The 23605-nt window shown below is 38.2% G+C and overlaps 1 protein-coding gene across 1 annotated transcript in view; it reads left to right on the top strand.

The window, feature by feature from the left end:
• Positions 1 to 23605, top strand: part of PPP6R3 (protein phosphatase 6 regulatory subunit 3) — a 94688-nt gene that overhangs the window by 31067 nt on the left and 40016 nt on the right. Inside the window, exons 3-10 of the mRNA XM_058156550.1 lie at positions 4820 to 4942; positions 7112 to 7344; positions 10206 to 10392; positions 10972 to 11109; positions 12434 to 12499; positions 12784 to 12896; positions 14467 to 14580; positions 15321 to 15450. Coding sequence (XP_058012533.1) covers positions 4931 to 4942; positions 7112 to 7344; positions 10206 to 10392; positions 10972 to 11109; positions 12434 to 12499; positions 12784 to 12896; positions 14467 to 14580; positions 15321 to 15450 — 993 coding nt within the window. The 5' untranslated portion in view covers positions 4820 to 4930. The remainder of the gene's footprint in view (positions 1 to 4819; positions 4943 to 7111; positions 7345 to 10205; positions 10393 to 10971; positions 11110 to 12433; positions 12500 to 12783; positions 12897 to 14466; positions 14581 to 15320; positions 15451 to 23605) is intronic.

Raw genomic sequence — 23605 nt, 5'->3', positions numbered from 1 at the left:
CAAGGAATTTGTCTTGGTGCATATGCTCTCAGTGTACATAAAACAAAAAATATCTTCATCAAGGTACAACCAGTGGTGGGATTCAGCCAGTTCACACCACTTTGGGAGAACCGGTTGTTAACTTTCTGAGCAGTTTGGCAAATTGGTTGTTGGAAGAAATCTTTAGGGCAGAGAACTGGTTGTTAAATTACTTTGAATCCCATCACTGGGTACAACATTTACAACTCTAATGCTGGTCAAATTTATAAGTTTACAAATAAAAAGTAAAAAAGGGATCCTGTGTAATGGAAGGGAGAAAAATACTGGGCTGTTTTAACAGCACAGCATTCTGTTTCTAGAATAAAAACATCCTGGTTCAGGTATTTTTAATTTTTAAATATCAGGGCAATGAAGTTTGATAGATGCTAGTGGAGTCCACAGGAACTACACTGGGTCTTCCAGGTATAGCTTCAATTCAAGTTGAATATACACTAGTATTGATTAGTTAGAATTCTTCAATTAACTTGGACCAGTGGTAGAGTCTGACTTGTACATTTTTTCAGTTAAATATAAAACCCATTTTCTGGAACCACAGCCAGTAGATTCTGTGATAATACATGGACTATGGAAGGCAGGATATGGTCATTGGTTATATGGAGAATAGTTTTATTGTCTTCCCAAAAGAGTTACTAAAATTTAGCCTGAATGTTATCTTTCTATTTATGTGATCATAAGAAACATGAATTGTAATGTACAATTCATTTCAGTTACATAATGGTATACCAGAGGCAAGACATGTTTTAATTACAGACGATAAAGAAAATAAACATTTATTCAGAAATTGGGAAACAAGGAAGGAAGTGAAGTGATGCTAAAAGTTCCCAAAATCTTATGGGGGGATAATTTGAAGGTACAAGGGAAATAAGTAGATGTCACTTAGATACAATTTAAAGGTAGGAAACACAATACATGTACAATACACAATACAGCAATGTATGCCACATAATTTGCTCTCACTAAATGGGTTCTAGAAAGCACATAGGTGATCACTTATGAACATGAAATATTTTACATTTTTCTGTATTCATATAACAATAGCACTTAGACTTATATATACCATTTTACAGTGCTTTACAGCCTTCTCTAAGCAGTTTACAGAGTCAGCGTATTTTCCCCAACAATTTGGGTCCTCATTTTACCCACCTTGGAAGGCTGAATCAACCTTGAGCCTAATGGGATTTGAACTGCCAAATTACAGGCAGTCAACAGTCAGCAGAAGTAGCCTGCAGTACTGTACTCTAACCACAGTGCCACCTTGGCTCATGTTTACAGGATAATATTCTAAGGCTACATGTGGACAGTTACGTTTCTGAAACTAAGTATCAGGCAATGCATGAAATGAGAATTTTATTTTTTTAAAAATCTGGAACAAAGCATTGTATTCCAGAGTTTCTGCTGAACAGTTTTGAATCAAGCCTTGATTCAATAGACCTAAAACTCAGTATGCTTTGGTTGATTGGAGTTTTGGACAAAAGAAAATCTGAGTTGGGGGCGGGGAGAAGAGCTGTTGTTAGTGTATCACCCTGTTTTCCCTTCTCAGCAACACCCAGTGTGACATATTCCATTTGACTCATCTACCCATCCCATCTTCCCAGGGTCTCACACACACACACACACACACACACACACACACACACACACACACCAGTTTTTCAGTGTGGTATTTCCTACCAGCTCCCTGATCTTCCCAAAATTTTCTTTCCTTTTGCTTCTGCTTAGTTGATAATATTTCTCCTGTTCCAAAAGCTCCATTTTGTTGCATGCATAAACCAGAACACCTGAAATGTGTGTTTTTTTCAGGCATAAGATTACTCCAAACCAGCTGCTGTTCTAGCTTTTTAGTAAAGTCTAGCTAAGATGGTTTCTCAGTTAACAATGGCTAACTAAGAACTGGAATTTCTCTCACTGAGCAGCATGGTTATAAAGTAGAGTTACATGACCACATTGCAATAGCAATTCCAGGAGTGCCTGTGCTGTTGTTAGGTGAGAAACTCGCATGCTTCAACGCGAGAAGAGGAATCCAGAAACATGTGCTTGTGATGCTGAAATTGTGTCCCATGGAAGCAGGCCAGCAGGTGAGCTATGGGCAGGAGGGTCAGCACTAAGGAGTATGGTGGGCAGGTGCTTTAGAGTATGGACAGTGTGTCCTTCAGGGGATGAGATCCCTGTGCCACCCAGGGGCTCAGGAGAACAGCCAGGAGCAACCTGCAGGAATAACTTGCCATCTTTTGCTGACTTTCCATTGACTCTGCTGGCAGGAAGCTGGCAGAGAAGGTTGCAAATGGCAATCTTGACAACAGAACACTGCAACCATTGTAATTATGAGCTGGTTGCCAAGCACCCAAATCATAATCATGTGAGTACAATGCGATGGCCACAACTTCAAAGACGAGTTGTTAGTTTCCTTCAAACTCTTGTTTCACATGTCGTTGTAACCACAAAGACTGTTTGTGCACAGATAAACCCTTTTTATGAATCTTTAATCCCTTAATTTGGGATAGAGTTGGGGTGACTGGATGGAGCTGAGTGTTTACTGGCCGGATGCCCTTCCTGGTGCCATGTAGAGTTCGCAGCAGATATTTTTTCTTTGCCTCCTGGGAGAGAAACATTTTTCGTACCTAAGATTGAACTCTCAACCTTCCAAGTGAGCGGTGAGCGTCTGTACCATTAGACTGCTATGCCACTCTTGTGTCTATGTGTTTGCAAAATACCAATATGAGAATGAGGAAGGGGGCATACATGAAATATCCCATTCATTTTATGAGTTTATTCACTATCATCTTTTCTTTTCTCTCTGGGAATAGAATATGTTGCACTAACAATGGACTGAGATACCATAAAAGAGCATGAATCATAGAAATATTAGTAATTTCTACATGTGTTGAATATATTGGATAGGTGATTTGTCAGTTTCCAGCTGTTGGCTTGCTGATCCAGAAGTTTCATTTACTTGCAAAAGATGCTTGCAAGCTTTTTATTTGTGTAATTGCACTTGTCTAATAAGTCCAGCATCAACAGTTTGGAATGATATTTAAAATTGAGGTTAGATTTTTTTCCAGTGATTTAACAGAAACCAAATAAGGCCAAGGAGTTAAATATGTATTAAGTAAATACATATTTCTGTAGTATCTTTTACAAATATCTTCTAAAGTAAAAGAAGAGTGTACTAGCACCGTGTAAAAAGACACTAAAAATGTATGAGTGTTAATATAAAATGAGTATCAGTATTCTTGGTGGTCGCCTAAAAGCTGTGGAGAAATGTTCATATCCTTCTGTGATGCAATAATGCAGATCCGTGACTCACCTGTGCTGTAAAAACAGCATAAAACATGGCATGACTATTGAAGGCAGTAGCCTCTAATTGTAAAGCCAAAATAATCTTACGGCTACCGAGTTACGGGCAACCTTAGGTCTTGGTGCATTGATAGGAAGTTAGCAAGAAGAATTACTGAAATATCCAGTAGTGAGAAGTTTCCATGTATACTAGAAGTGTGAAAAGAGGACATAATTTTGAAGTGTTTTAGTCTGTGGAGTGGAGTATGGTCACTTAGAATTTGTTTTGTACATCTGGAGTAAAGATTATGAATATTCCTGGTAAGTAATAGAACAACAGAAATCCATTAGAGGAGGAGATTGCTTCACTATCTATAGTGTATTGATCAGGAAAAGGCTGAAGACTGATAAGCTAGCCTTTTTTTAAGGGAAATTCTTAAATAGTGAAACAATCTTCATCAAATGATCTAGTATCGCTTTATCATATTTGATGAGATTACAGCTGTTGAATGCAAATAAGCCTGGAAAATAAAATTTTAGGGTCAAATCATCCAGATGCCTCCTTACATTTTTCATTGTTGAAAAATGTAGAAATGCTGATTATATATTCAGTTCTTGGTATATTTGGGCATTTTGTGTCCTGCACGCTGCAACAATAAAAGCTGCTCTTATGCCCCCTCAATCATTGTGAAGATAAATGTATTTTTTGTCTGAAAATGATGAAATTTAATAAACTATTTTAGTACATCTTTGAATCCTATGTTCAATTTCTTTCTTCTCTTTGAGAGACAGTCTGGTATAGTGTTTAAAGTGGTAGCCTAGAAACCAGGAAGCTCTGAGTTCTTGTTCTGTTTTAGGCATGAAAGCTGGCTGAGTGATCTTAGATTGGTCATTTCCTCTCAGCCTAACCCATCTCATTGGATGGTGGTTGTTGGGGAAAAAAATAGGAGGGAGGTTATTATATATATTTGCTGCTTTGAATTATTTATAAAATGATAAAGGCAGAGTAAAAAACTATATTCTCTTCATTATACTTGTTCAAAGATCAACAATCTTTTCAGCAGCAATATATACTTTGCTTTAAGCAATTTAAACAAATAATGAGATGCCATAGATTTGGCTGTCATAAGATTTTGAATTTTTTTTAAAAATAATGCTTTTTATTAAAAAAATATTTTGAAGGTCAATGGACTAGGTCTGCTAAGAGCCTTCCATTATTGGATTCAAGTCTGGTTGTATTCTGTTGCAATGCTACATATACTCTCCTTGGAAGCAAATAACATGAGACTGATAAGACTTTGCCAGAACTATATGAAATTAGGTGACTGTTTTGCATCTCACCTGAGAACCAAAGAGCGTTACATTAGAATAGTAAGTGGAACTTGAATAGAATATGTGTTTGTAAGCATAATTACATCTTAAAGATTTAAGTTCAATCAAATATATCTTTTTGGGGATCCTGCAATTTACCCTTTGATCCATGTTGGGTATTTTTCCTTATTCCAAGGGTCCTGGTCTCCTGTTGAAAGTGATGGAATAATCTGGTCAGCATCTGCCATATTGAGAAACCAGCTCAAACAGCTTGCCTGGGAGAAAGTTTGTGAAATAACGCAGTAACATGTTTGCAGTAGTATGCTTTCTTTTTTGTTGATATTTAATATTAGTCTTTCTTGAACTACTATTACAAATTAGTGGGTCTTATATATTGTAGAATTTCATATACCATGAGGTACACATGTTTTCTTGATACTAAATTCCATCTTCCTGAAAAGTCTTCTTTCTAAATGTCCATTGGGCTAGAAGTTGAATGCACAGGGATTTTTCATTCACAAATATTTGGAATTCTTTGAGAAGAGCTGAAATCTGGAAATCAGATTTTTAATAGGATATAGGGCAGAATTGCTTTATAAGTTAGGAATGAGTGGTAGCAGTGGCCTGATAAATAAGCCAATGTTTGATTTTCATTTGTGTAAAATATATTTGATGTATAGAACTTAAATTCTTCAAAAGTACTAATATATTAATTCATTGTTTATTCTTCTGCCTTTTTAATCTTACAATGATTAGGTAGATACCAAAAGCAGGTGGTAGTTAACTTTATTGGGTAGGGGTCATTCTGTAAGAGGCAGCCAAGCCAGAAATTGGCTTAACTATTTATAGCTCTGTACATACTTTTAAAAAACCTGTGTCAAATCCTGTATCATTCTTTTGGTTCCTTCCTTGTATGTCTGCTAAATATTGTTTGTTACTGTAATGCTAAGGATCTGCATTTGGAAGTAAGCTTTATTGGTTTCACTGAATTCGGTTCCATCTGTGTATATTTAGAGAATTGCAATCTATTTTAAAAAGGCCAGTGCATTGAAGTATGGGCCCACAATATGTGATTGGCTTTGATAAGGTAGCTTCCTCAAAGTGTGTATAGTTTTCTCCCTATGATAAATTATCATTCATGCTCTTAATTGAAGATAGCTAGTATTTAATTCAGAACAATGCAGGATTGGCTGTACATGAAACTTTTGTTCTCTCTGTTGTAGTCTTAAAATGAAACAGTTATTGTATGATGTTAATTCATTGCAGTTTGATAAGATGAGCACATAATATCTTCATAATGTACTTAATTGGTGGTTGCTATTACCCTGCTTTAGGAAATTACTAACTTACTAAATAATTGATGGATATAGAATTGCTGAGCATTTTGAAATTTTACATTAATCTACAATCATCTAGCTAATTCCTATTTTTTCTGTGAAATAAAATTCTTCTAATACACCCTTACACTAATTTATCTTTAATACAACCCTCTGAGCCTGAGAGTCGATATTTTGGTCTAACTCGCATCAGCCTCAGTCAACGTAGCCAAGGTTTGGGTAATGGAAATTGCAGTCAGTTGAACATCTAAAAGATGCAGATTGGGGGAGAGAGTTTAATAACGCTATTTGAAATATTAAGAGTAAAAAAAAAGTTTTTTTCTTAAAACAAATAATTGGACCCTGATTTTTAAGAAATTATGAGAGGATTTTAACTCACCTTGACACTTCTTAATTTTTAACAATAATGAGGCAGTATTGATTTATTCAGGAAATAATAAATACTTTCCTAATACTCTATATATGCCAATATATTTTTAAATATTTTCTTCATCAGATAAATTTATTCTGGTAATAATAGAAAGAATATGGACTCAGTACAAGACCTGACAGATGCAGTATTAATGTTTTTTTCTGATTGTTGGTACTGATGAGTTTTGCAAATTCCAGAAGATATCCAAATTTTATTCAAATAGGGAAGGACTTCATTATCTTTTGCAAATCGGGTCTGCAGAGAAAAATGAGGAAATTCATAGACACTTAAGGATGGAAATGTGGATCAGCAATAAGATTAGTTTAATTTGTTTATAGCAATTTCCTGAGTTGACCATTGTTGGAATCAGGCTTCGAGTAAAAAGGGCAAGAATATGCTAAATACTCTAAAATCAAATTTCTGGGTCAATAAATACTTTTCTTGCTGCTGTTGCATTAACACATAAACTATTTCCATAATAAAAACTTGTGATGACTGACTAATTACTTACATTAATATATTAAAGACATTGGCTTATCATTTAAGGCACTTTGATACTGGTAGCATTTTTCTTCCTTGCATTCTTTTTTTCTTTTGCTACAGTAGTTTCTTGCTTTTACAGTTCCTTTTGCATATAAATTGAGAAGGGAGGGAGGGGTAGTGGAATGGCTTTCTTAAGCAGGCTTTTTAAAAACTCAATTAATTAAAGCTGTGTATGATTTCTTTTTCTTTTCTCTAGACCAGCATGTTTTGGAAATTTGATCTTCATTCATCATCCCACATAGACACACTTCTGGAGAAAGAAGATGTAACACTGAAGGAACTGATGGATGAAGAAGATGTGTTACAAGAGTGTAAAGCTCAAAATCGCAAACTTATAGAATTTCTTTTGAAATCGGAATGTCTGGAAAATTTAGTATCATTTATTATAGAAGAGCCCCCTCAAGACATGGATGAAAAGATCAGATACAAGTAAGAAATACGTTTAATCTAAAAGCTAGACACTGAAAAAATAAGAAGTTGTGAAAAGAGATTTGCATGCTACTAATTTTAGGAAAGTGTGGATTGTATGCTAAAATAGATACTCTCAAAAAATCTTTCCTTTCATAACTTGCTAAGAGCATATCAAATGAAAATAAATGTATCAACAAAAATTATTTATTGTTACTACTAATCAGGATGGATTTGATTTAAATCAATTCAATTTAAATCATAATTTTTAAAGAGCAACTGCCATCTCTGCTACTCCTCTGACCCACTGTTGACTTACTGACAGTCCCAATGTTGCAAAATATACAGCCTCATGCTACATCACTAAGCTCCATTTCATGCTGAATAACTAAATTATTTATGTATTTTAAATAGAAAACTATCTTTAGAAAGATTAGTTTTTCAGCACATTTTGTGCTGAAAACGTCCCTCGGCTTATACTGGTCTATACGGCTTATACTCAGTTTTTTTTTAAGCCCTCGGCTTATACTCGAGTATATACGGCTTATACTGAGGTTTTTTCTTTTCTTTTTACATTTTACGGACTGAAGCCCTGCGGTGCAGTGAGAGGCGGGCGGGGAGCCGCCAGCCTTCTCAGCTGAGGAGGAGGGTTTCAACCGTAGGTGCCTCATTTCCCACCCTCGGCTTATACTCGAGTCCCCAGTTTACTCCAGTTTTTGGGGTAAAATTGGGGACCTCGGCTTATACTCGGATCGGCTTATATTCGAGTATATACGGTATTTTAAATAGAAAACTATCTTTAGAAAGATTTTTATTCCAAAAGCATTTTATTAACATAAATTTGATTTAAAAAATCCAATTTAAATTTTAAAAAATCATCAATTTTTATCTAACCTGCTACTAATATTTGAACATTACGTTGTCTTATTCCGGGGTGGGCGGTTAATTTTTCCAAGAGAAACAGAGATCTTTGTGAAGGCCTTACCAATAGGCTGAACTTAAATTCTGCTCAATTGCATGTGCAGTGTACATTTCATTTGATAGCTAATTTCTGATTGATCCCACAAGGGCTGGACACGGATAGCCGATGGGCCGGATAAAATGCCCAGGTCTGATCTTACTTGAAGTGATTTACAATCAACTTTTCTAATAAAAAATTATATATTTTATTAATTTTATTGGTAATATTAGTTACTACTAATAATATTAATAACATTAAAATGTAAATTAAAGCAATATAAAATTAAAAGATTCAGTTAAAAATGAAAGGGTGAAGGAAAACAAAAATGTAACAATACTGCCATTCACACAACAGGTCATATAGGGACATGGTGAAGAGAGAGATTTTCCATATGGCATCCCCAAAAATGTAATTTAAGAAACTTTATGACTATGATAAATGAAAATGTTTCAAAGTATAGGCTTTACAGGTCTTGGTAGATGCAAGAACCTTAAATCATGCTTCTAGTTTAGAGCCATATGTATCAAAATCAAAACTTTGAACTGCTTAACAAATGATTGGCAATTGGTGCATTTGCTTCAACAGAGGACTAACTTGTAGGTTCCACTGCCCCACTCAGTAACCTAGCTGCTGTATTCTGCATCAACTGAATACACATCTCTCTTTATAGGCAACCTTGTAGAATTGTAGTAATACTTTTAAGTGAGATAACATGCATGTGAATTTCTATAACTCATACAATCAGATCTTCAGCAATTTTTTGTTGCTGTAGAAAAACATAATGGGGAAAATGAATCAGGATTGATTTTACCTTCCAACAATCTCTTCTTCCAGAAGCACATAATTATCTCTATTTCCTAATTTTTCCAGAAGTGAATGGCATATATTTTTTCCAATTATATTTGTGGCTGTGTTGGGAGAAAGACTAAAGCAAGGAATCAGCCTAAACTTGCTATGTAAACACAAATAGAGCTAGGTCTGACCCCTTCCCCTTGAATGTTTTAAAGCCTTATCTGGGTGTTCCCAAGCTAAAGCTGTCAATCTGGGGAGATTCCTGTATAATAGGCAGAGAACAGCATAGTAGTTAATTTGAATTCTTCTGTAGATCTAGTTGTTTGCCCCTGACAAGCTGGCTACTATTGTATGTCACACCAAGTGACCATTTGGATCCTAATTGTAAAAATTGAAACTTGTTTATGGACATTTTTGTCAGCTCCATGGTCTGTGGAGCAGTAATCAAAATTGATTTTTCTGTTGTGCTTTGAGCTGATTGTCAAATTGGCATTCCTGATTGCTCATGGGAGTACTTCTTGCTACATCTCATAACAGCTCCCCAAAGGACTTCTCATTTGGTTCCTGTAAGCCTTACAGCCTGCTGTGGTTCCCGTTGCTGGTTTTTGCCTACCAGAGGTGTACCTCAAGTGGCTTTGTCTTGTACTTGTTCCCATTCCTCTGCCATGGTGCCAGAACACCACCTAGGGAAGTGCTGATGTTGCTATACTGCCCAGCTGCAATTTTAGAGGGTTTCTGGATGTCACTTACTCTTTTCAAATTGATGCTGTAATAGATCCTTGGAGACATGTGTATTGTTACACTGCTTTTTTTATTCTCAACTTTTGCTTTTGGTCAGCTCCAGAAGTTGGGGTTTGTGTCAGGGCTAGATCAGATGATGATAAGGATACTTTATAGTGTTCGTATAAGTAATGTCTACTGTACACATAAATCAATTGAAGAACCATCTATAAAGTAGCTTCATTGAAATGCTGTTCTCAGATGGAAGTCCTATGAAACCTGCACAGATTGTGAAAGATGGTTGGGTTAATTCAGAATTTAATAGGCTGCAAAATAATAATGCATGTCTTCTTTTTTATTTATGGCTTTGTAATTCTAGTAAAATAAAACTTCAACTATTTTGTTTTAGATACCCAAATATATCTTGTGAGCTGCTTACTTCCGATGTTTCACAGATCAATGATAGACTGGGTGAAGAGGAATCATTACTAATAAAACTGTACAGTTTTCTTCTAAATGAGCCACCTCTAAATCCGTTACTGGCCAGTTTCTTCAGCAAGGTGCTGAGTATTCTTATTAGCAGAAAACCAGAACAGGTATTTGCTTTTTGAATCTTCATGTTTGAGAGCCTGTCTTTCTAATACTGTGTGAAGATATATTTCTGTATTTATATGCTTGCTAGAATTGTGTTAACTGAATCAGTAAGAGCCATTTTTTTCACTCTGAGCACTGTTATCTAATAGACTTGAATGATCCACATATATGCACATACGGATACAGAATTAATCATGCTATATTTTTCAACTTGAAAAACTTGCCAGTCTCATAAGCTACTTATAGTAATGGAATATAATTCAAAAAATTCAAAAAAAATACCAAGTGTCTGTAATCTAGTGCTTTATTTTAAATGTTCTCCCTGCTCAGAAAAAAACAGGAAGCATGGGGACTAGAAAAAAAATAATTTCACATTTGGGGTATGTACAAGATACTTCACAACAGTATTTAGTAAAAAAAACAAAGAAATCATGATATATTCAATGTTAGGAATGAACTTGTTCAGCAAATTCAACAATTTATCAATTGATACTAGCAATTTCTTCAGAATCTTCTTTTTAAGCTTTGTTGGATTCAAAATATTTTAGAACGTTCTATTAATACTTATTATATTTCTTCAGATTGTGGATTTCTTAAAGAAAAAGCATGATTTTGTAGATCTCATAATAAAGCACATAGGAACCTCTGCAATTATGGACTTACTACTCAGGCTACTGACATGCATAGAACCTCCACAGCCAAGGCAAGAAGTATTAAATGTAAGTAGTTTATTCTCCTATTTCAAAATCCATATCTGAACAATACATTTATTAGATTACTTAAATTTAACAACAGTTACTGTTTCAAATTCTTCAGACTCTTTATGATTTATAGTGGCAAATAAAGCAAAAAGAAATGCAAGGAAGAGAAAAGAATCAACTAATGATGCTACATTTACTCTTTCTGGAGTTTGGAATAAATTGTGCAAATTTAAAATTACCTTGTTTCCCGGTAAATAAGACATCCCCTGATAATAAGCCCAATCGGGCTTTTGAGAGCATGTGCTAAAATAAGCCTCACCCTGAAAATAAGCCCTCCCCAAAAATATTTAAACACAGAGCTGGAAATCAGGTAAGATGGCAAGAGGAGCCCCGTCTTGCTCCATGTGCCCCAAAATAATAAGACCTCCCCAAAAATAAGGCCAAGCGCTTATTTTGGGGTTCAGAAAATATAAGACAGGGTCTTATTTTCGGGGAAACACAGTAGGTTGTATATGAAAATTTCAGAAGGCACATAGGGTTCTCCCAAGAATTGTTGTTGATGCAATATTGTTGATCTCTGCAATTGACTTTGGAAAATGCTGTTTTGACCATGAGAAAACACCATATAACTTGCTTAAATTTATTTAAACCTTTTGGTGCATTCTCATCTGTTCTTATTACCTCCTTCATAGGCCTTTGAATAATTTCCCCTTCTTTAGTTATTTCAGCTCATGCTAAATGTTTTCTTCTGACCCCATCTATGTGGATTTTTTTCATAACTTATACATCTCTCCAGATCCTGTGTATTTTATCGCTTGATTTTATTTTTTTGATATCCAATTTTCCCTTTAAAAACCTTTTTGGTGTATTAAGTGAGAACATAATACATCTTAGCTGGTGGTCTGTTGACAATGTATTGAAAAGATAATACCAATCTGACCGCAAATCTACAAAAAATGTAAAAACAATAATGTGTATCTATATCACCTGACAGACTTGACTTACTGAGAAAGGTAGGTCTCTGGACTATTGATTTAGTTAGGAAGGCTTGCATAAATAAAAAATAGTTATTTATTTCTTAAATAATTTGTTATCTTGTTTCAAAGGTGCAGAAGAATGAGCTATTTTCTTCATGTTATTGTATAACAAAGTAAATACATAGCATGTTATACTCACTGACGTGTACTTGTGATTTCCTTTCTGCAAATTTTGAATATCTTAGAATTTCTGAGAATGCACTTTAGTATTAAATAGCACCAGTGGGTGAATTATACAATAATTATATTTAGTCTTAATTCTGGAAGATGATTTAAAAAAAAAAAATTACCATATGTCTCCACAGTGGTTAAATGAAGAGAAAATTATTCAGCGGCTTGTGGAAATCGTCCATCCTTCTCAAGATGAAGATGTAAGAAATATATTTTATAATTCATATTTAGTTTTATATACTAATTTACTTCTATTCTGCTTACAGACTTTAAATTTTCTTCATTATATACTTAATTATAACATTACATTAAAATAATGGGTTCTGCAGTTACAGGACTGAGGAAACATCTTAATCTACTTACTTGAAGTATAATTGTGCCTTCTAGAAAATAGTGAATCTGTGTTAAATTGTTTCTGATATTAATTAGCAAATAAAATTATTTAGCTTTCTTTTCCCTTTATAAATTCTCTCTTGTTCTTCAGAGACAGTCAAATGCATCCCAGTCACTTTGTGAAATTATACGCTTAAGTAGAGACCAGATGCTACAAGTACAAAACAGTTCTGAACCAGATCCACTGCTTGCAACACTAGAAAAGTAGGTTGGTGTAAAGATATTACTTTACTTTTAAAATAAGTATGTTATCTATGGATTTTGAAAGTTTAAATGTATTCCTTTTGTTAGGAAAAGTAGAGATATTAATAACAATAAGAGTATAAGCTGTAGCAAGCAGTAAATAAATAAAAACAAAATATTTAGAGCTCTAAATAGCAAATATGACATTCCCGCTCCAGAACTGTTTAGAAAAGTAATTCAAGACACGTGATAACATGAAGTTCATTCATTCACTTAAGTAATGTCTTTGCTGCCTCAGCTCCACTGCTTTCCATTATGCTTTTGGGTGTAAATCATGGTACTAGTTATCACCTTTAAAGCCCTATGTGACACAGGGCCGGTTGTTGGAACTACTGTCTCTAGTTGTTTTATCTATCCCATCAGATGGCACAAAGTGGCATACTCCCCAAGCCCACTTCCCTGTTCCTGTCAAGGAAACAGTGGCATCTTGGGAAAACCAGGAGGTGTACATTTTGCATTGGAATAGCATCCCCACATTCATGTGGTCCTGATCCCATGGCCTTCTGAAAAGCTATATAAACCCACAGGGATTAGGGGCAGCTTTTTAGCGAAGCCTGACATACTTGAATTTATCACTGAAGAATACGTTTTTTATATTTTGTTATATATTTTATATATTTTGTGAGCCACTTAGTTATTTGTGTAAGATAAATGGCCACATTAAATAAAAATAAGTATAATGCCAAAACATGACTTAGTGATATATCTGACTTCAGCCTTTGTATTTATAACAATGTACTTTTTTAAACAGGTGACTCACACATTTTATGTATAATAGTAATATTTATAATAGTAATATTTGTAATAATAGATTATAGATTAATCCACAGGTTTTATTCAAAAAAAGCATTAAATAAGAAGATTAACCTTTACAAGAGAGTAAGAATTTGTGATACATTTAGACATGTAGAAGAAGGATTTGGTTGCCTGGACACACTGTTAATATAGGCTTAGATTGTCTTGTTTATATATCAACGTACAGGTAGTCCTCAACTTACAACCATTTGTTTAGTGACCATTCAAAGTTACCATGGCATTGAAAAAGTGACTTACCGGTCTTCGCACGTACAACCATCTCAGCATTCCCATGTTCAAAATTCTGGTACTTGGCAACTGACGTGTATTTTAGATGGTTGCAACACCCCCTCACCCCTCAAGCTGATATGAATACCATTTGTGATTTTCATAGATTCACTTAATGACTATGTGATTCACTTTACAACTGTACTGATTTGCTTAATGAGTGCAGCAAAAAAAGTGATAATATTGGATGCAACTCACTTAACAACCACCTCACTTAGCCTTGGAAGTCCTGCTCCCAGTTGTGGTCATAAGTCAAGGACTATTTATGCTACAAAAGAAAGAATCCAGTTCTACACAAGTTTTTCCTGCAACTGTAAGAATTAGATTTGAAGCAAAAATAATTGTCAAGACTTTGTATAAAGAACTTTTTAAAATGAACTGCAAAGGTTTTCTTTGAAATTATCTACGTACTAAAAGGTATATTTTAAGCATTATCTTTTTATTATAGACAAGAAATTATAGAACAGCTGCTATCAAATATTTTTAATAAAGAGAAAAATGAATCTGCAATAGTCAGTGCAATTCAGATATTACTGACTTTACTGGAAACAAGACGGCCAACGTAAGTTAATTTTTATGTTTCTATTCTAATGATACTCTTAATTTTTTAGTAGCTGTTAGGTTATGGTTATATTTGTTTATCACTCCTTCAGATATAATGATATACTCTTATGTACACAGAAACATTCTGAATCAATATTTTTCTGATAATTCTTATCTGATTTGTTCAATTTCAGGTATCAAAAGCGAATGAACAAGTAAAATCTGAAGTTTGCATTGATAATGATAACAGATCTTCTGTTCATCCTGGTACTGAGCCAGTTATTTTGAATACAGCCACAGATTTCTTGTTCATAATACAGCAATGCTTTATGGTAGTGAGCTTGTTATACGCAGGCTGCCATACATATTTTCAAATTAATATTTATGTATACTTCTTCCATGACGATGTAACTGAATTAATCAAGGGGGTAATACATTGCTGCAAATATGAATTATGTTAAGCATTAACCTACTATTTGGAATAGCCAGTAAACCCTTTATATAACGCAACAAAAACCCTTTATGTAACGCAACAAAGCTTTGAGCTTACTTCATTGTCTGAAAATATTGCTTTGGTCTCTAGAAAAGGTTGAATGGTTCTTATGTTGTGGTGAGCAGTTGTTTTCTGAAAAGATTATTTGAATTTGTAATTGAAAAAGCTCATGCTTGATAGTACTCATGGTAGCAAACATAATCTTTCAGTAGCCTTGCTTACTGTATTAATAGGGAAACATTTTTCTTTTTATGTATGTGTTACAGATTTGAAGGTCACATAGAGATTTGCCCTCCAGGTATGAGCCACTCAACATATTCGGTCAATAAAAGTGTATTAGAAGCCATAAAAGCACGACTTTCATCTTTCCACGAATTGCTCCTGGAACCCCCCAAAGTAAGAAAAACACCCAACTCAGTGAAAATAGATTGATTCAGTTTTGTGACTTCTGGAGCAAGAATATATGTGCCATCTTGCTTAATTTGAAAGTGCATTCCCTTCTGTAGGTTGACATCTTGGTTTAGCTTTCAGTAAGGCTGGATACATCAACATAATCCTGATTCAGATTATTGTTGGTATTTTAGGTTTGCTCATATAACAAAAGCTCATGTTTCCTTGGAACTTAACCAGCAGATTGGAGTATGTATTACCTAGGTAGCTAGTCAGTGTTTGTTTTCCTTAGATTTTGTTTTAGGGCTGTGCATTTAAGCAGGCTGAGCAGGTACAAGTGAAACTACTAGCCGGGGAGGGGGGGGCCGCGGCGGCAATGAAATGTTATGTTTTTGTAAAGAATCATGGCTTGTAGCTATTCCTTTTCCTTGACTCCCCTGAGAGATCCTCAAGTCTTCCAAGCATGGGAGAGAACTGCTGGAAGAAACTAGTTAAAGACTGATTCAGTGGTGAAATCCAGATTTTTTACTACCAGTTCTGTGGGCGTGGTGTGGCTGGGTGGGCGTGGCAGGGGAAGGATATTGCAAAATCTCCATTCCCACCCCACTGGGGCCAGCCAGAGGTGATATCTGCCGGTTCTCAGAACTGCTCAAAATTTCCGCTACCGATTCTCCAGAATCTGTCAGAACCTGCTGGATTTCACCCTTGGATTGATTCCATTTGGGGTCATATTATCTGAGGGACTGTCTCTTGCTGGTCACATCTACCCGACCCACTAGAGCAGGGAGACAAGGAATGTTGTGGGTCCTGTACCCTAAGCAATACATCTGGCGGGACCCAGAAGAAGGACCTTCTCCATGGTGGCTCCTTCCCTCTGGAACATCATTCCTCTGGAAATTACGCTGTCCCCCCTCAACACTCTTTTGGAAGGCCCTGAAGACGTTCTGCCAGCAGAGCCCTCGTCTGAACTTTCCCAGCCCCCAGGACTGGCCCAAGTTCCTCCCCAACCTCCTCACTGTCCAGCTCTGCTGCCCACCAGTGGGCCACAGCAAGAGCAGTGTTGGCAAACCTGTTTGGCACTGAGTGTCGAAACGGGAGCATGCGCGTGCGAGAAGCCAGAAGAGCAGCACATGTGTACGGCAGGTGGCTGCTCTCAGCTACCTGGTCTTCCAGTTTCTGGCGCACATGCTCGCATGAAGACCAACTGCCTGGTGCGCATGCTCGCACTGAGAAGATGATCTTCTGGTTTCTGGCATGTGTGCCAGCCAGCTGGACTTCACACGCGCATGCACACCAGGAACCAGAAGTCCAGGTGGCCAGTGCACATGTGCGTGCTGGAAACCGGAAGAGCAGCCGCTTGGTATGCGCAACTCTTCCTGTTTCCGGCACATCCACACCCACAAATGACGGCTGGTCCTTTGTCATCTTTGTCATCTGACAAGTCCTGCTCTCTCCAGCTAGAGAGGCATGACTAGGGGAGGCAGCAGCCAATGCATAACCGTGGGTGTGCTCTGGTTCAGCAGACAAATGAGATTGGGCCTGATAATCCTGAGACCTTGAGAGGTCAGAAAACCAGGAGCTGGTTCTGCATTGCAGCTCAATGGCTACGCCCCGTTGAATAGCCTCCTGAATAAAGGTGGCTAGGCCTGGAATAATTTGAGAAGGAATTTCTGTTTCCCCATGTTCTGAATCAGCAGAAGGGGGAGAAATCTCAGGTTGAGGGCCTTGAGGAGCAAGTGGAATCTGGATAGGATTCACAAGCTGTACAGAAGCCTCCTGAATGGGCCCAAACAACTTTGCAGTAGCCTCTGCCTGTCTAGAATCTGCAGGGGAAGCCCCTGTATCTGGAGACCAGGCAGGAGGAACACCTTGGCTACCAGTTTCCCCCGAAGCCTCTTGAGCTACAGGGGTGACCTGAGTGGGTATAGGGACTGAAACTGCAGGAGTAAGAGTAGGTGGGAGCAGCTCCTTGCAGGTAGCCTCCTGGATGGCTTTCTGTTTGGCCTTTTCCATGGCATTATGCCTCTTTAATGCCTCCCTGGCTGATGTCTTGGAGGCTTTCTTAGCCTTGGGGGCTAAGGTCTCTGGGGCAGTGCCCCTGGTTGAAGGCCCTGGAGTTGCTGGGCTGAGCTCATGATGGTTCCGTTTTGAGGCTTGAGAAAAAGCAGAGGTGGCCATTTTGAATTTAGTGAGGGCTGCAAGTCCTCTAAATCGCAAAAGGTGGATTCCCAAAATGGCGGCCAGTTAAATCAATAAGGGGTGAGAGAAAGCCCTGCCGAAGAAGGTGCCAGCCAAGCAATAAGGCCAAGCCCTCAAAAGCGTTTTAAATGCCACCGGTGATGCTGCGCTGTTCGAAAAAGCGTCCTCCCAAAGCGGAACGGCCTTACTGGGATCTAGGAGCCATCAAGGGTTCCGTGCTGGCACTGCACTGCTCCGCTGCTCCTTTTTGGCTTTCGCCACAGTCAAATGAAAGGCGGGGGGTTAGAAGCCTCTGAATCCCAGCCACGCCAGCCAGGAATGCCGTTCTGACTCTCAATCTGCCAGCCAGCAGAAGCACTAACAAATTTGGCCCTCAGCAGTTTCCAGCCGAAGCTGTTTGCACTGGGAAAGCAGGACTTCAAGCAGCCGGGAGGTACCTGCAAGAACCACCCACGCGGTCTTCAGCGGGCTCGGGCGTGAGCCCTTCACGCTGGGATGTTCCGTGCTTCCCAGGAGGACCTGGGAGCCTCTTAGAATAAATTGCTGCCAAGCGGTCCTCAGTGAAGGCAGGAAGAATCCTTTGTTCGCTGGAGTATCTCACCAACAATTTGGGATCAAAAAATCCTGGGAAAAAAAGCAGTCAGAGATAGGCAGCTCAGCAAAAAGCATCCATCCAGATTGACTGAGTCTGAAAACTGAAAAGCAAGAGGAAGAGGAGGAGCTTAACATCTTGCAGACTCAATCCTGGATCAGATGACAGAGTTAACCCATTCCTGACTGCTGGCCTCACACTCAGAGAGAGCAGTCTGTTCTTTGATATGCTTTAATTGCACTGAAGAATCGGGTGTATGGTTAATAGAATAGAATAGAATAGAATAGAATAGAATAGAATAGAATAGAATAGAATAGAATAGAATAGAATAGAATAGAATAGAATAGAATTTTTTATTGGCCAAGTGTGATTGGACACACAAGGAATTTGTCTTGGTGCATATGCTCTCAGTGTACATAAAAGAAAAGATACGTTCATCAAGGTACAACATTTACAACACAATTGATGATCAATATATCAATATAAATCATAAGGATTGCCAGCAACAAGTTATAGTCATACAGTCATAAGTGGAAAGAGATTGGTGATGGGAACTATGAAACGATTAATAGTAGTGCAGATTCAGTAAATAGTCTGACAGTGTTGAGGGAATTATTTGTTTAGCAGAGTGATGGCCTTCAGGAAAAAACTGTTCTTGTGTCTAGTTGTTCTGGTGTGCAGTGCTCTATAGCGTCGTTTTGAGGGTAGGAGTTGAAACAGTTTATGTCCAGGATGCGAGGGATCTGCAAATATTTTCACGGCCCTCTTCTTGATTCGTGCAGTATACAGGTCCTCAATGGAAGGCAAGTTGGTAGCAATTATTTTTTCTGCAGTTCTAATTATCCTCTGAAGTCTGTGTTTTTTTGTTGGGTTGCAGAACCGAATCAGACAGTTATAGAGGTGCAAATGACAGATTCAATAATTCCTCTGTAGAATTGGATCAGCAGCTCCTTGGGCAGTTTGAGCTTACTGAGTTGGCACAGAAAGAACATTCTTTGTTGTCCTTTTTTAATGATGTTTTTGATGTTAGCTGTCCATTTGAGATCTTGCGATATGATAGAACCCAGAAATTTGAAGGTTTCTACTGTTGATACTGTGTTGTCAAGTATTGTGAGAGGTGGAAGTATGGAAGGGTTTTTCCTAAAGTCTACCACTCATTTTGAGTGTGTTCAGTTCCAGATTGTTTTGGTTGCACCACAAGGCTAGTCGTTTGACCTCTCGTCTATATGCGGATTCGTCATTGTCTCGAATGAGACCAATCACTGTTGTGTCATCTGCGAACTTCAGTAGCTTAACTGATGGATCATTGGAGATGCAGTCATTGGTATACAGAGAGAAGAGAAGTGGGGAGAGCACACAGCCTTGTGGGGGCCCTGTGCTAATTGTACAGGTATTTGATGTGATCTTGCTTAGCTTCACCTGCTGCTTCCTGTTTGTTAGGAAGCTTGTGATCCACTTACAAGCCTGTTCCGGTACCTGTAGCTGGTTTAGCTTAGTTAGGAGAATGTCTGGAATGATGGTATTGAATGCTGAACTAAAGTCTACAAAAAGGACCCTTGCATAGGTCTTTGGAGACTCAAGATGTTGTAGGATGTAGTGCAGAGCCATATTAACAGCATCATCTGTTGATCTATTTGCTCGGTATGCAAATTGCAAGGGGTCTACAGCGGATCCGTGATGGTTTTCAGGTAGGAAAGCACTAGCCTTTCAAAGGTTTTCATGACTACAGATGTTAAAGCAACTGGTCTGTAGTCATTCAGTTCCTTGATGGTGGGCTTCTTGGGCACTGGGATGATGGTAGAGCGTTTGAAGCAAGAAGGAACATAACACATCTCTAGTGATTTATTGAAAATATGGGTGAAGATGGGGGCCAATAGGTCAGCACAGACTTTTAAGCAAGAAGGAGTTATCTTGTCTGGGCCTGGAGCTTTTCCTGGCTTTTGTCTGTGAAATAGGTCCTGCACTTCCTTTTCTGTGATCACTAGGGGTTGTGAACCCAATGAAATGGGGTCAGTTGTAGGAGGCTTGGCTGTTGTTGGTGTGTCTGAGATGGGGGTTGTGGAGATAGGTGGCTGTAGTTTCCTTTCAAACCTGCAGTAAAACTCATTCAGGTCATCTGCCAGTTGTTGATTACCTTCAGCCTGGGAAGGAGGTTTGCCATAGCCGGTGATATTTTTAAGAGTTTTCCACATGTTTGCTGGTTCATTTGCTGAAAACTGATTCTTTAGCTTTTCAGAGTAGCTTCTTTTTGCTGCTCTTATCTCCCTTGTTAGTGCATTTCTGGCCTGATTGTACAGCATTTTATCACCTTTTCTGTAGGCTTCCTCTTTGGAATGTCGTAGCTGCTTAAGTTTAGGTGTAAACCAAGGTTTGTTGTTACTGTGTATTCGCAAGTTCCTTGTAGGTACACATAGGTCTTCACAGAAGCTGACATACGATGTTACAGTATCTGTGAGTTCATCCAGGTCTGCAGAGGTATCTTTAAAAATATTCCAATCAGTGCAGTCAAAACATGCAATAATGTTTTAGTTGCAATAATGATCCTTGGTTAATGATCTCTCCATCAGCAAGTATTCAAAGTTACAGTGATTCTCAATGAGTGGTACTTATGCCTGGTCCTTGAAGGTCCAGTCATCCTAGCAGCCCTGCAGTCACAAGATTGCGGTCTGGATGCTTAACAACTACTGGTAGCTCACACTTAAGAGTGGTTGCAGTACCTCATGGTCACATGATAGGCATTTACAGATTTCCCTGCCAGTTTCCTGCAAATAAAATCAATTGGGAAGCCAGTAAGAAAGGTTGCAAGTCACTCCTTTGGCACATCCTTCTTCAACTGGCAGTACTAATCCTTGCCCCATCATGTTTTCAACCACAGTAATCAATTACCCATTAGCCAATTTGCCAGCTGCCCAGGGCTTGTGACTTCTTGTGGAAAGCTGGCAGGAAGTTGCAAGTTCTCGCTTAATGACCCATGATTCCCCACTTACTAATGGCAATGGGACTGTAATTCAATCACACAACATTGTGCTTTATGAGCATATCACTTAGCAATGGAAATTCCAAACTCAATTATAATCATTAAACAAGGACTACCTGCAGTTTGGGAATGTTACTGGATTTCCTGTTGCTTTTAGAATCCCACCAGTGATTATAAGTAGAATTGCTTTTGTACAACACAAGTTAATCTATCTCTGTCTTGGGCTGTGCTTGGGAAAATGTAGAACTTTAGCTGATAAAAATTACATGAGCCAGGTTTTAATGAGGAAGAAGTTTTTGAAAAATGTTATTTTGACATTGTACTAATTTTACTTAGAGTGGTATAGTGTGGTATAGAGATTAAAATATTAGACTGCAAGCAAAATGACCCTGATCTGTCTAGTTCACTTCTGGTATAGAATCTCATTAGGTGACTTAGGGCCACTCATTTTCTCTCAGCCCCCAGTCTACTTCACAGGGTTATTGTGGAGAAAAATAGCAGATGGGGCACTATATGTGGTGCCCTAAACCTCACACAACTTGAGCTAGGAATATTAAAATAGTTGCATCTTTGTGAATCTATCTGTTTGCAATTCAGATGTTAATTCTGTTTTATGCCCTTTCGCCACAGAATAGAGAGGTGAAGTCATGAGAGAACATTCATTCAGTGTTTTGGCTATAAGGTTCTGTTCTATAGAATTAATTATTTTCATCATCCTTTAATAATAATGAAGTATTAAATTAACATTCTCATGTTTGATCTGTGATATATTTTGATCTTGATTTTTTTAATGTTAGCTATTTTAAACTTCCCTGTTTTTATTACTTAACCAAGTATATCTTACCTGTGGCCTGCAAGTCCCCATGCAGCTCTTGACAGCTACTATGTTTCCCCGAAAATAAGATAGGGTCTTATTTTCTTTCGAACCCTGATATAAGGGCTTGGCCTTATTATTGGGGCAGGGGGTCTTATTATTTTGGGTGTGCAGGAGGTAGCAAGTGTGTGACTGGATGTCCTGTCGCCGCCGTCGCCTCCCCTCCCTGTTCTTCACGCAAGTGTCCCACTGCCCTGACGTGTCCCGCTGCCGCCGCTGCCTCATGAAGCAGGACACTGCAAGGGTTGTGCCGTTGCATGCTCAAACTGCAGCACCAGCGCGAGCTTCATCATACCGGCACAGCTGATGTCCTGCCGCTCGTAGCTGCACCGGTATTTCGCGTTCCTTGCCGTTGTGTCCAGGGAAACACATCGTAAAAAAACAACTCACAAGTTCAATCAAACTTCTCAAATGTTTTCTTTTACGTGTTTCCCTGGACACAACGGCAAGGAACACGATGGAGCTGGAAAGGTAACAGACACGCCTCACGGCCCAACACGTCCCACCCCACCCCAATGGCAACAGCAGCCTGGCTGCTTCCCTTCCCCTCCATCTCTTTATTGAGAGGGATGGCAAGTGGAGCGAGGGAGAAGTGAGAAGTGGTGGGTTGCTCCCAGTTCACTCTGGTTCTAGAGATCTGGTAGTAAAAATCTGCTGGCGTTCGGAGAACTGCTATTAATGGCTGGCTGGCCACACCCCCAAACCGGTTCCCTATCATCAGAGGTTGTTTTTTTTTTAACTTTTAAAAGGATCTTTTCTTCAGCCAAAAAAAGGCTTTTAAAAGTAAAAAAAAACAAACCTCTGATGATCGCGCGGCTGAGCAGGGATCATCAGAACCCTTTAAAAGTTTTTTTTTTTTAACAACCTCTTCGGCCGAAGATGTTGTTAAAACAAAAGGTTTTAAAAGGCTCCTCTGGCGATCCCAGCTGAGTTAAGAGCTTCTGGGCTGCTATTAGGCAGCTTCAGCTGGGATCATCAGAGGAGCCTTTTAAAATCTTTTTTTCTTCTGGCCCACCCAATCCCCCCCCCCACCTTATTACTGCTCCTTTCGGTCTCACTTTCCTTCGGCTTCTGCAATCAATTGCATCAGTTAGTAACTCAATCTGACTTTGCTGGCTGAGGAACTCTGGGAATTGAAGTCCACAAACCTTAAAGTTACTAAGGTTGGAGACCCCTGATCTAAAAAATATAAATAAAATAAAATAATAAAATATTTGTGCAGCTTTCTGAGATTTGGTGTGTTTTTTTAGTGATTCACTCTAACTACACAAACACACAAAATCTCACAAAGCTGTATGTGGCATTTTGTGTGTGAGAGAGAGAGAGTCAGTTGTGTTGTGGTGTGTGTGTGTAAAGTGTGAAAGTTGGTTTTTGAACTTTTTGTGGCTGTGTGAAGTTCCTGCTGTTGCAGGGGACATTTTGGGTGAAATGCAGCTACTTTTACATTGTGTGTGAATCTGTTGTGTTGTGCTATGTGTGTGTGCCTCCCTTTGCAAGGACTTGGAGGCAGCTCCTCTGA

The sequence above is a fragment of the Ahaetulla prasina genome, chromosome 1, assembly GCF_028640845.1.
Source record: "Ahaetulla prasina isolate Xishuangbanna chromosome 1, ASM2864084v1, whole genome shotgun sequence".
NCBI classification, from domain to species: Eukaryota; Metazoa; Chordata; class Lepidosauria; order Squamata; family Colubridae; genus Ahaetulla; species Ahaetulla prasina.
This window is presented reverse-complemented; position numbering and strand designations above follow the sequence as displayed.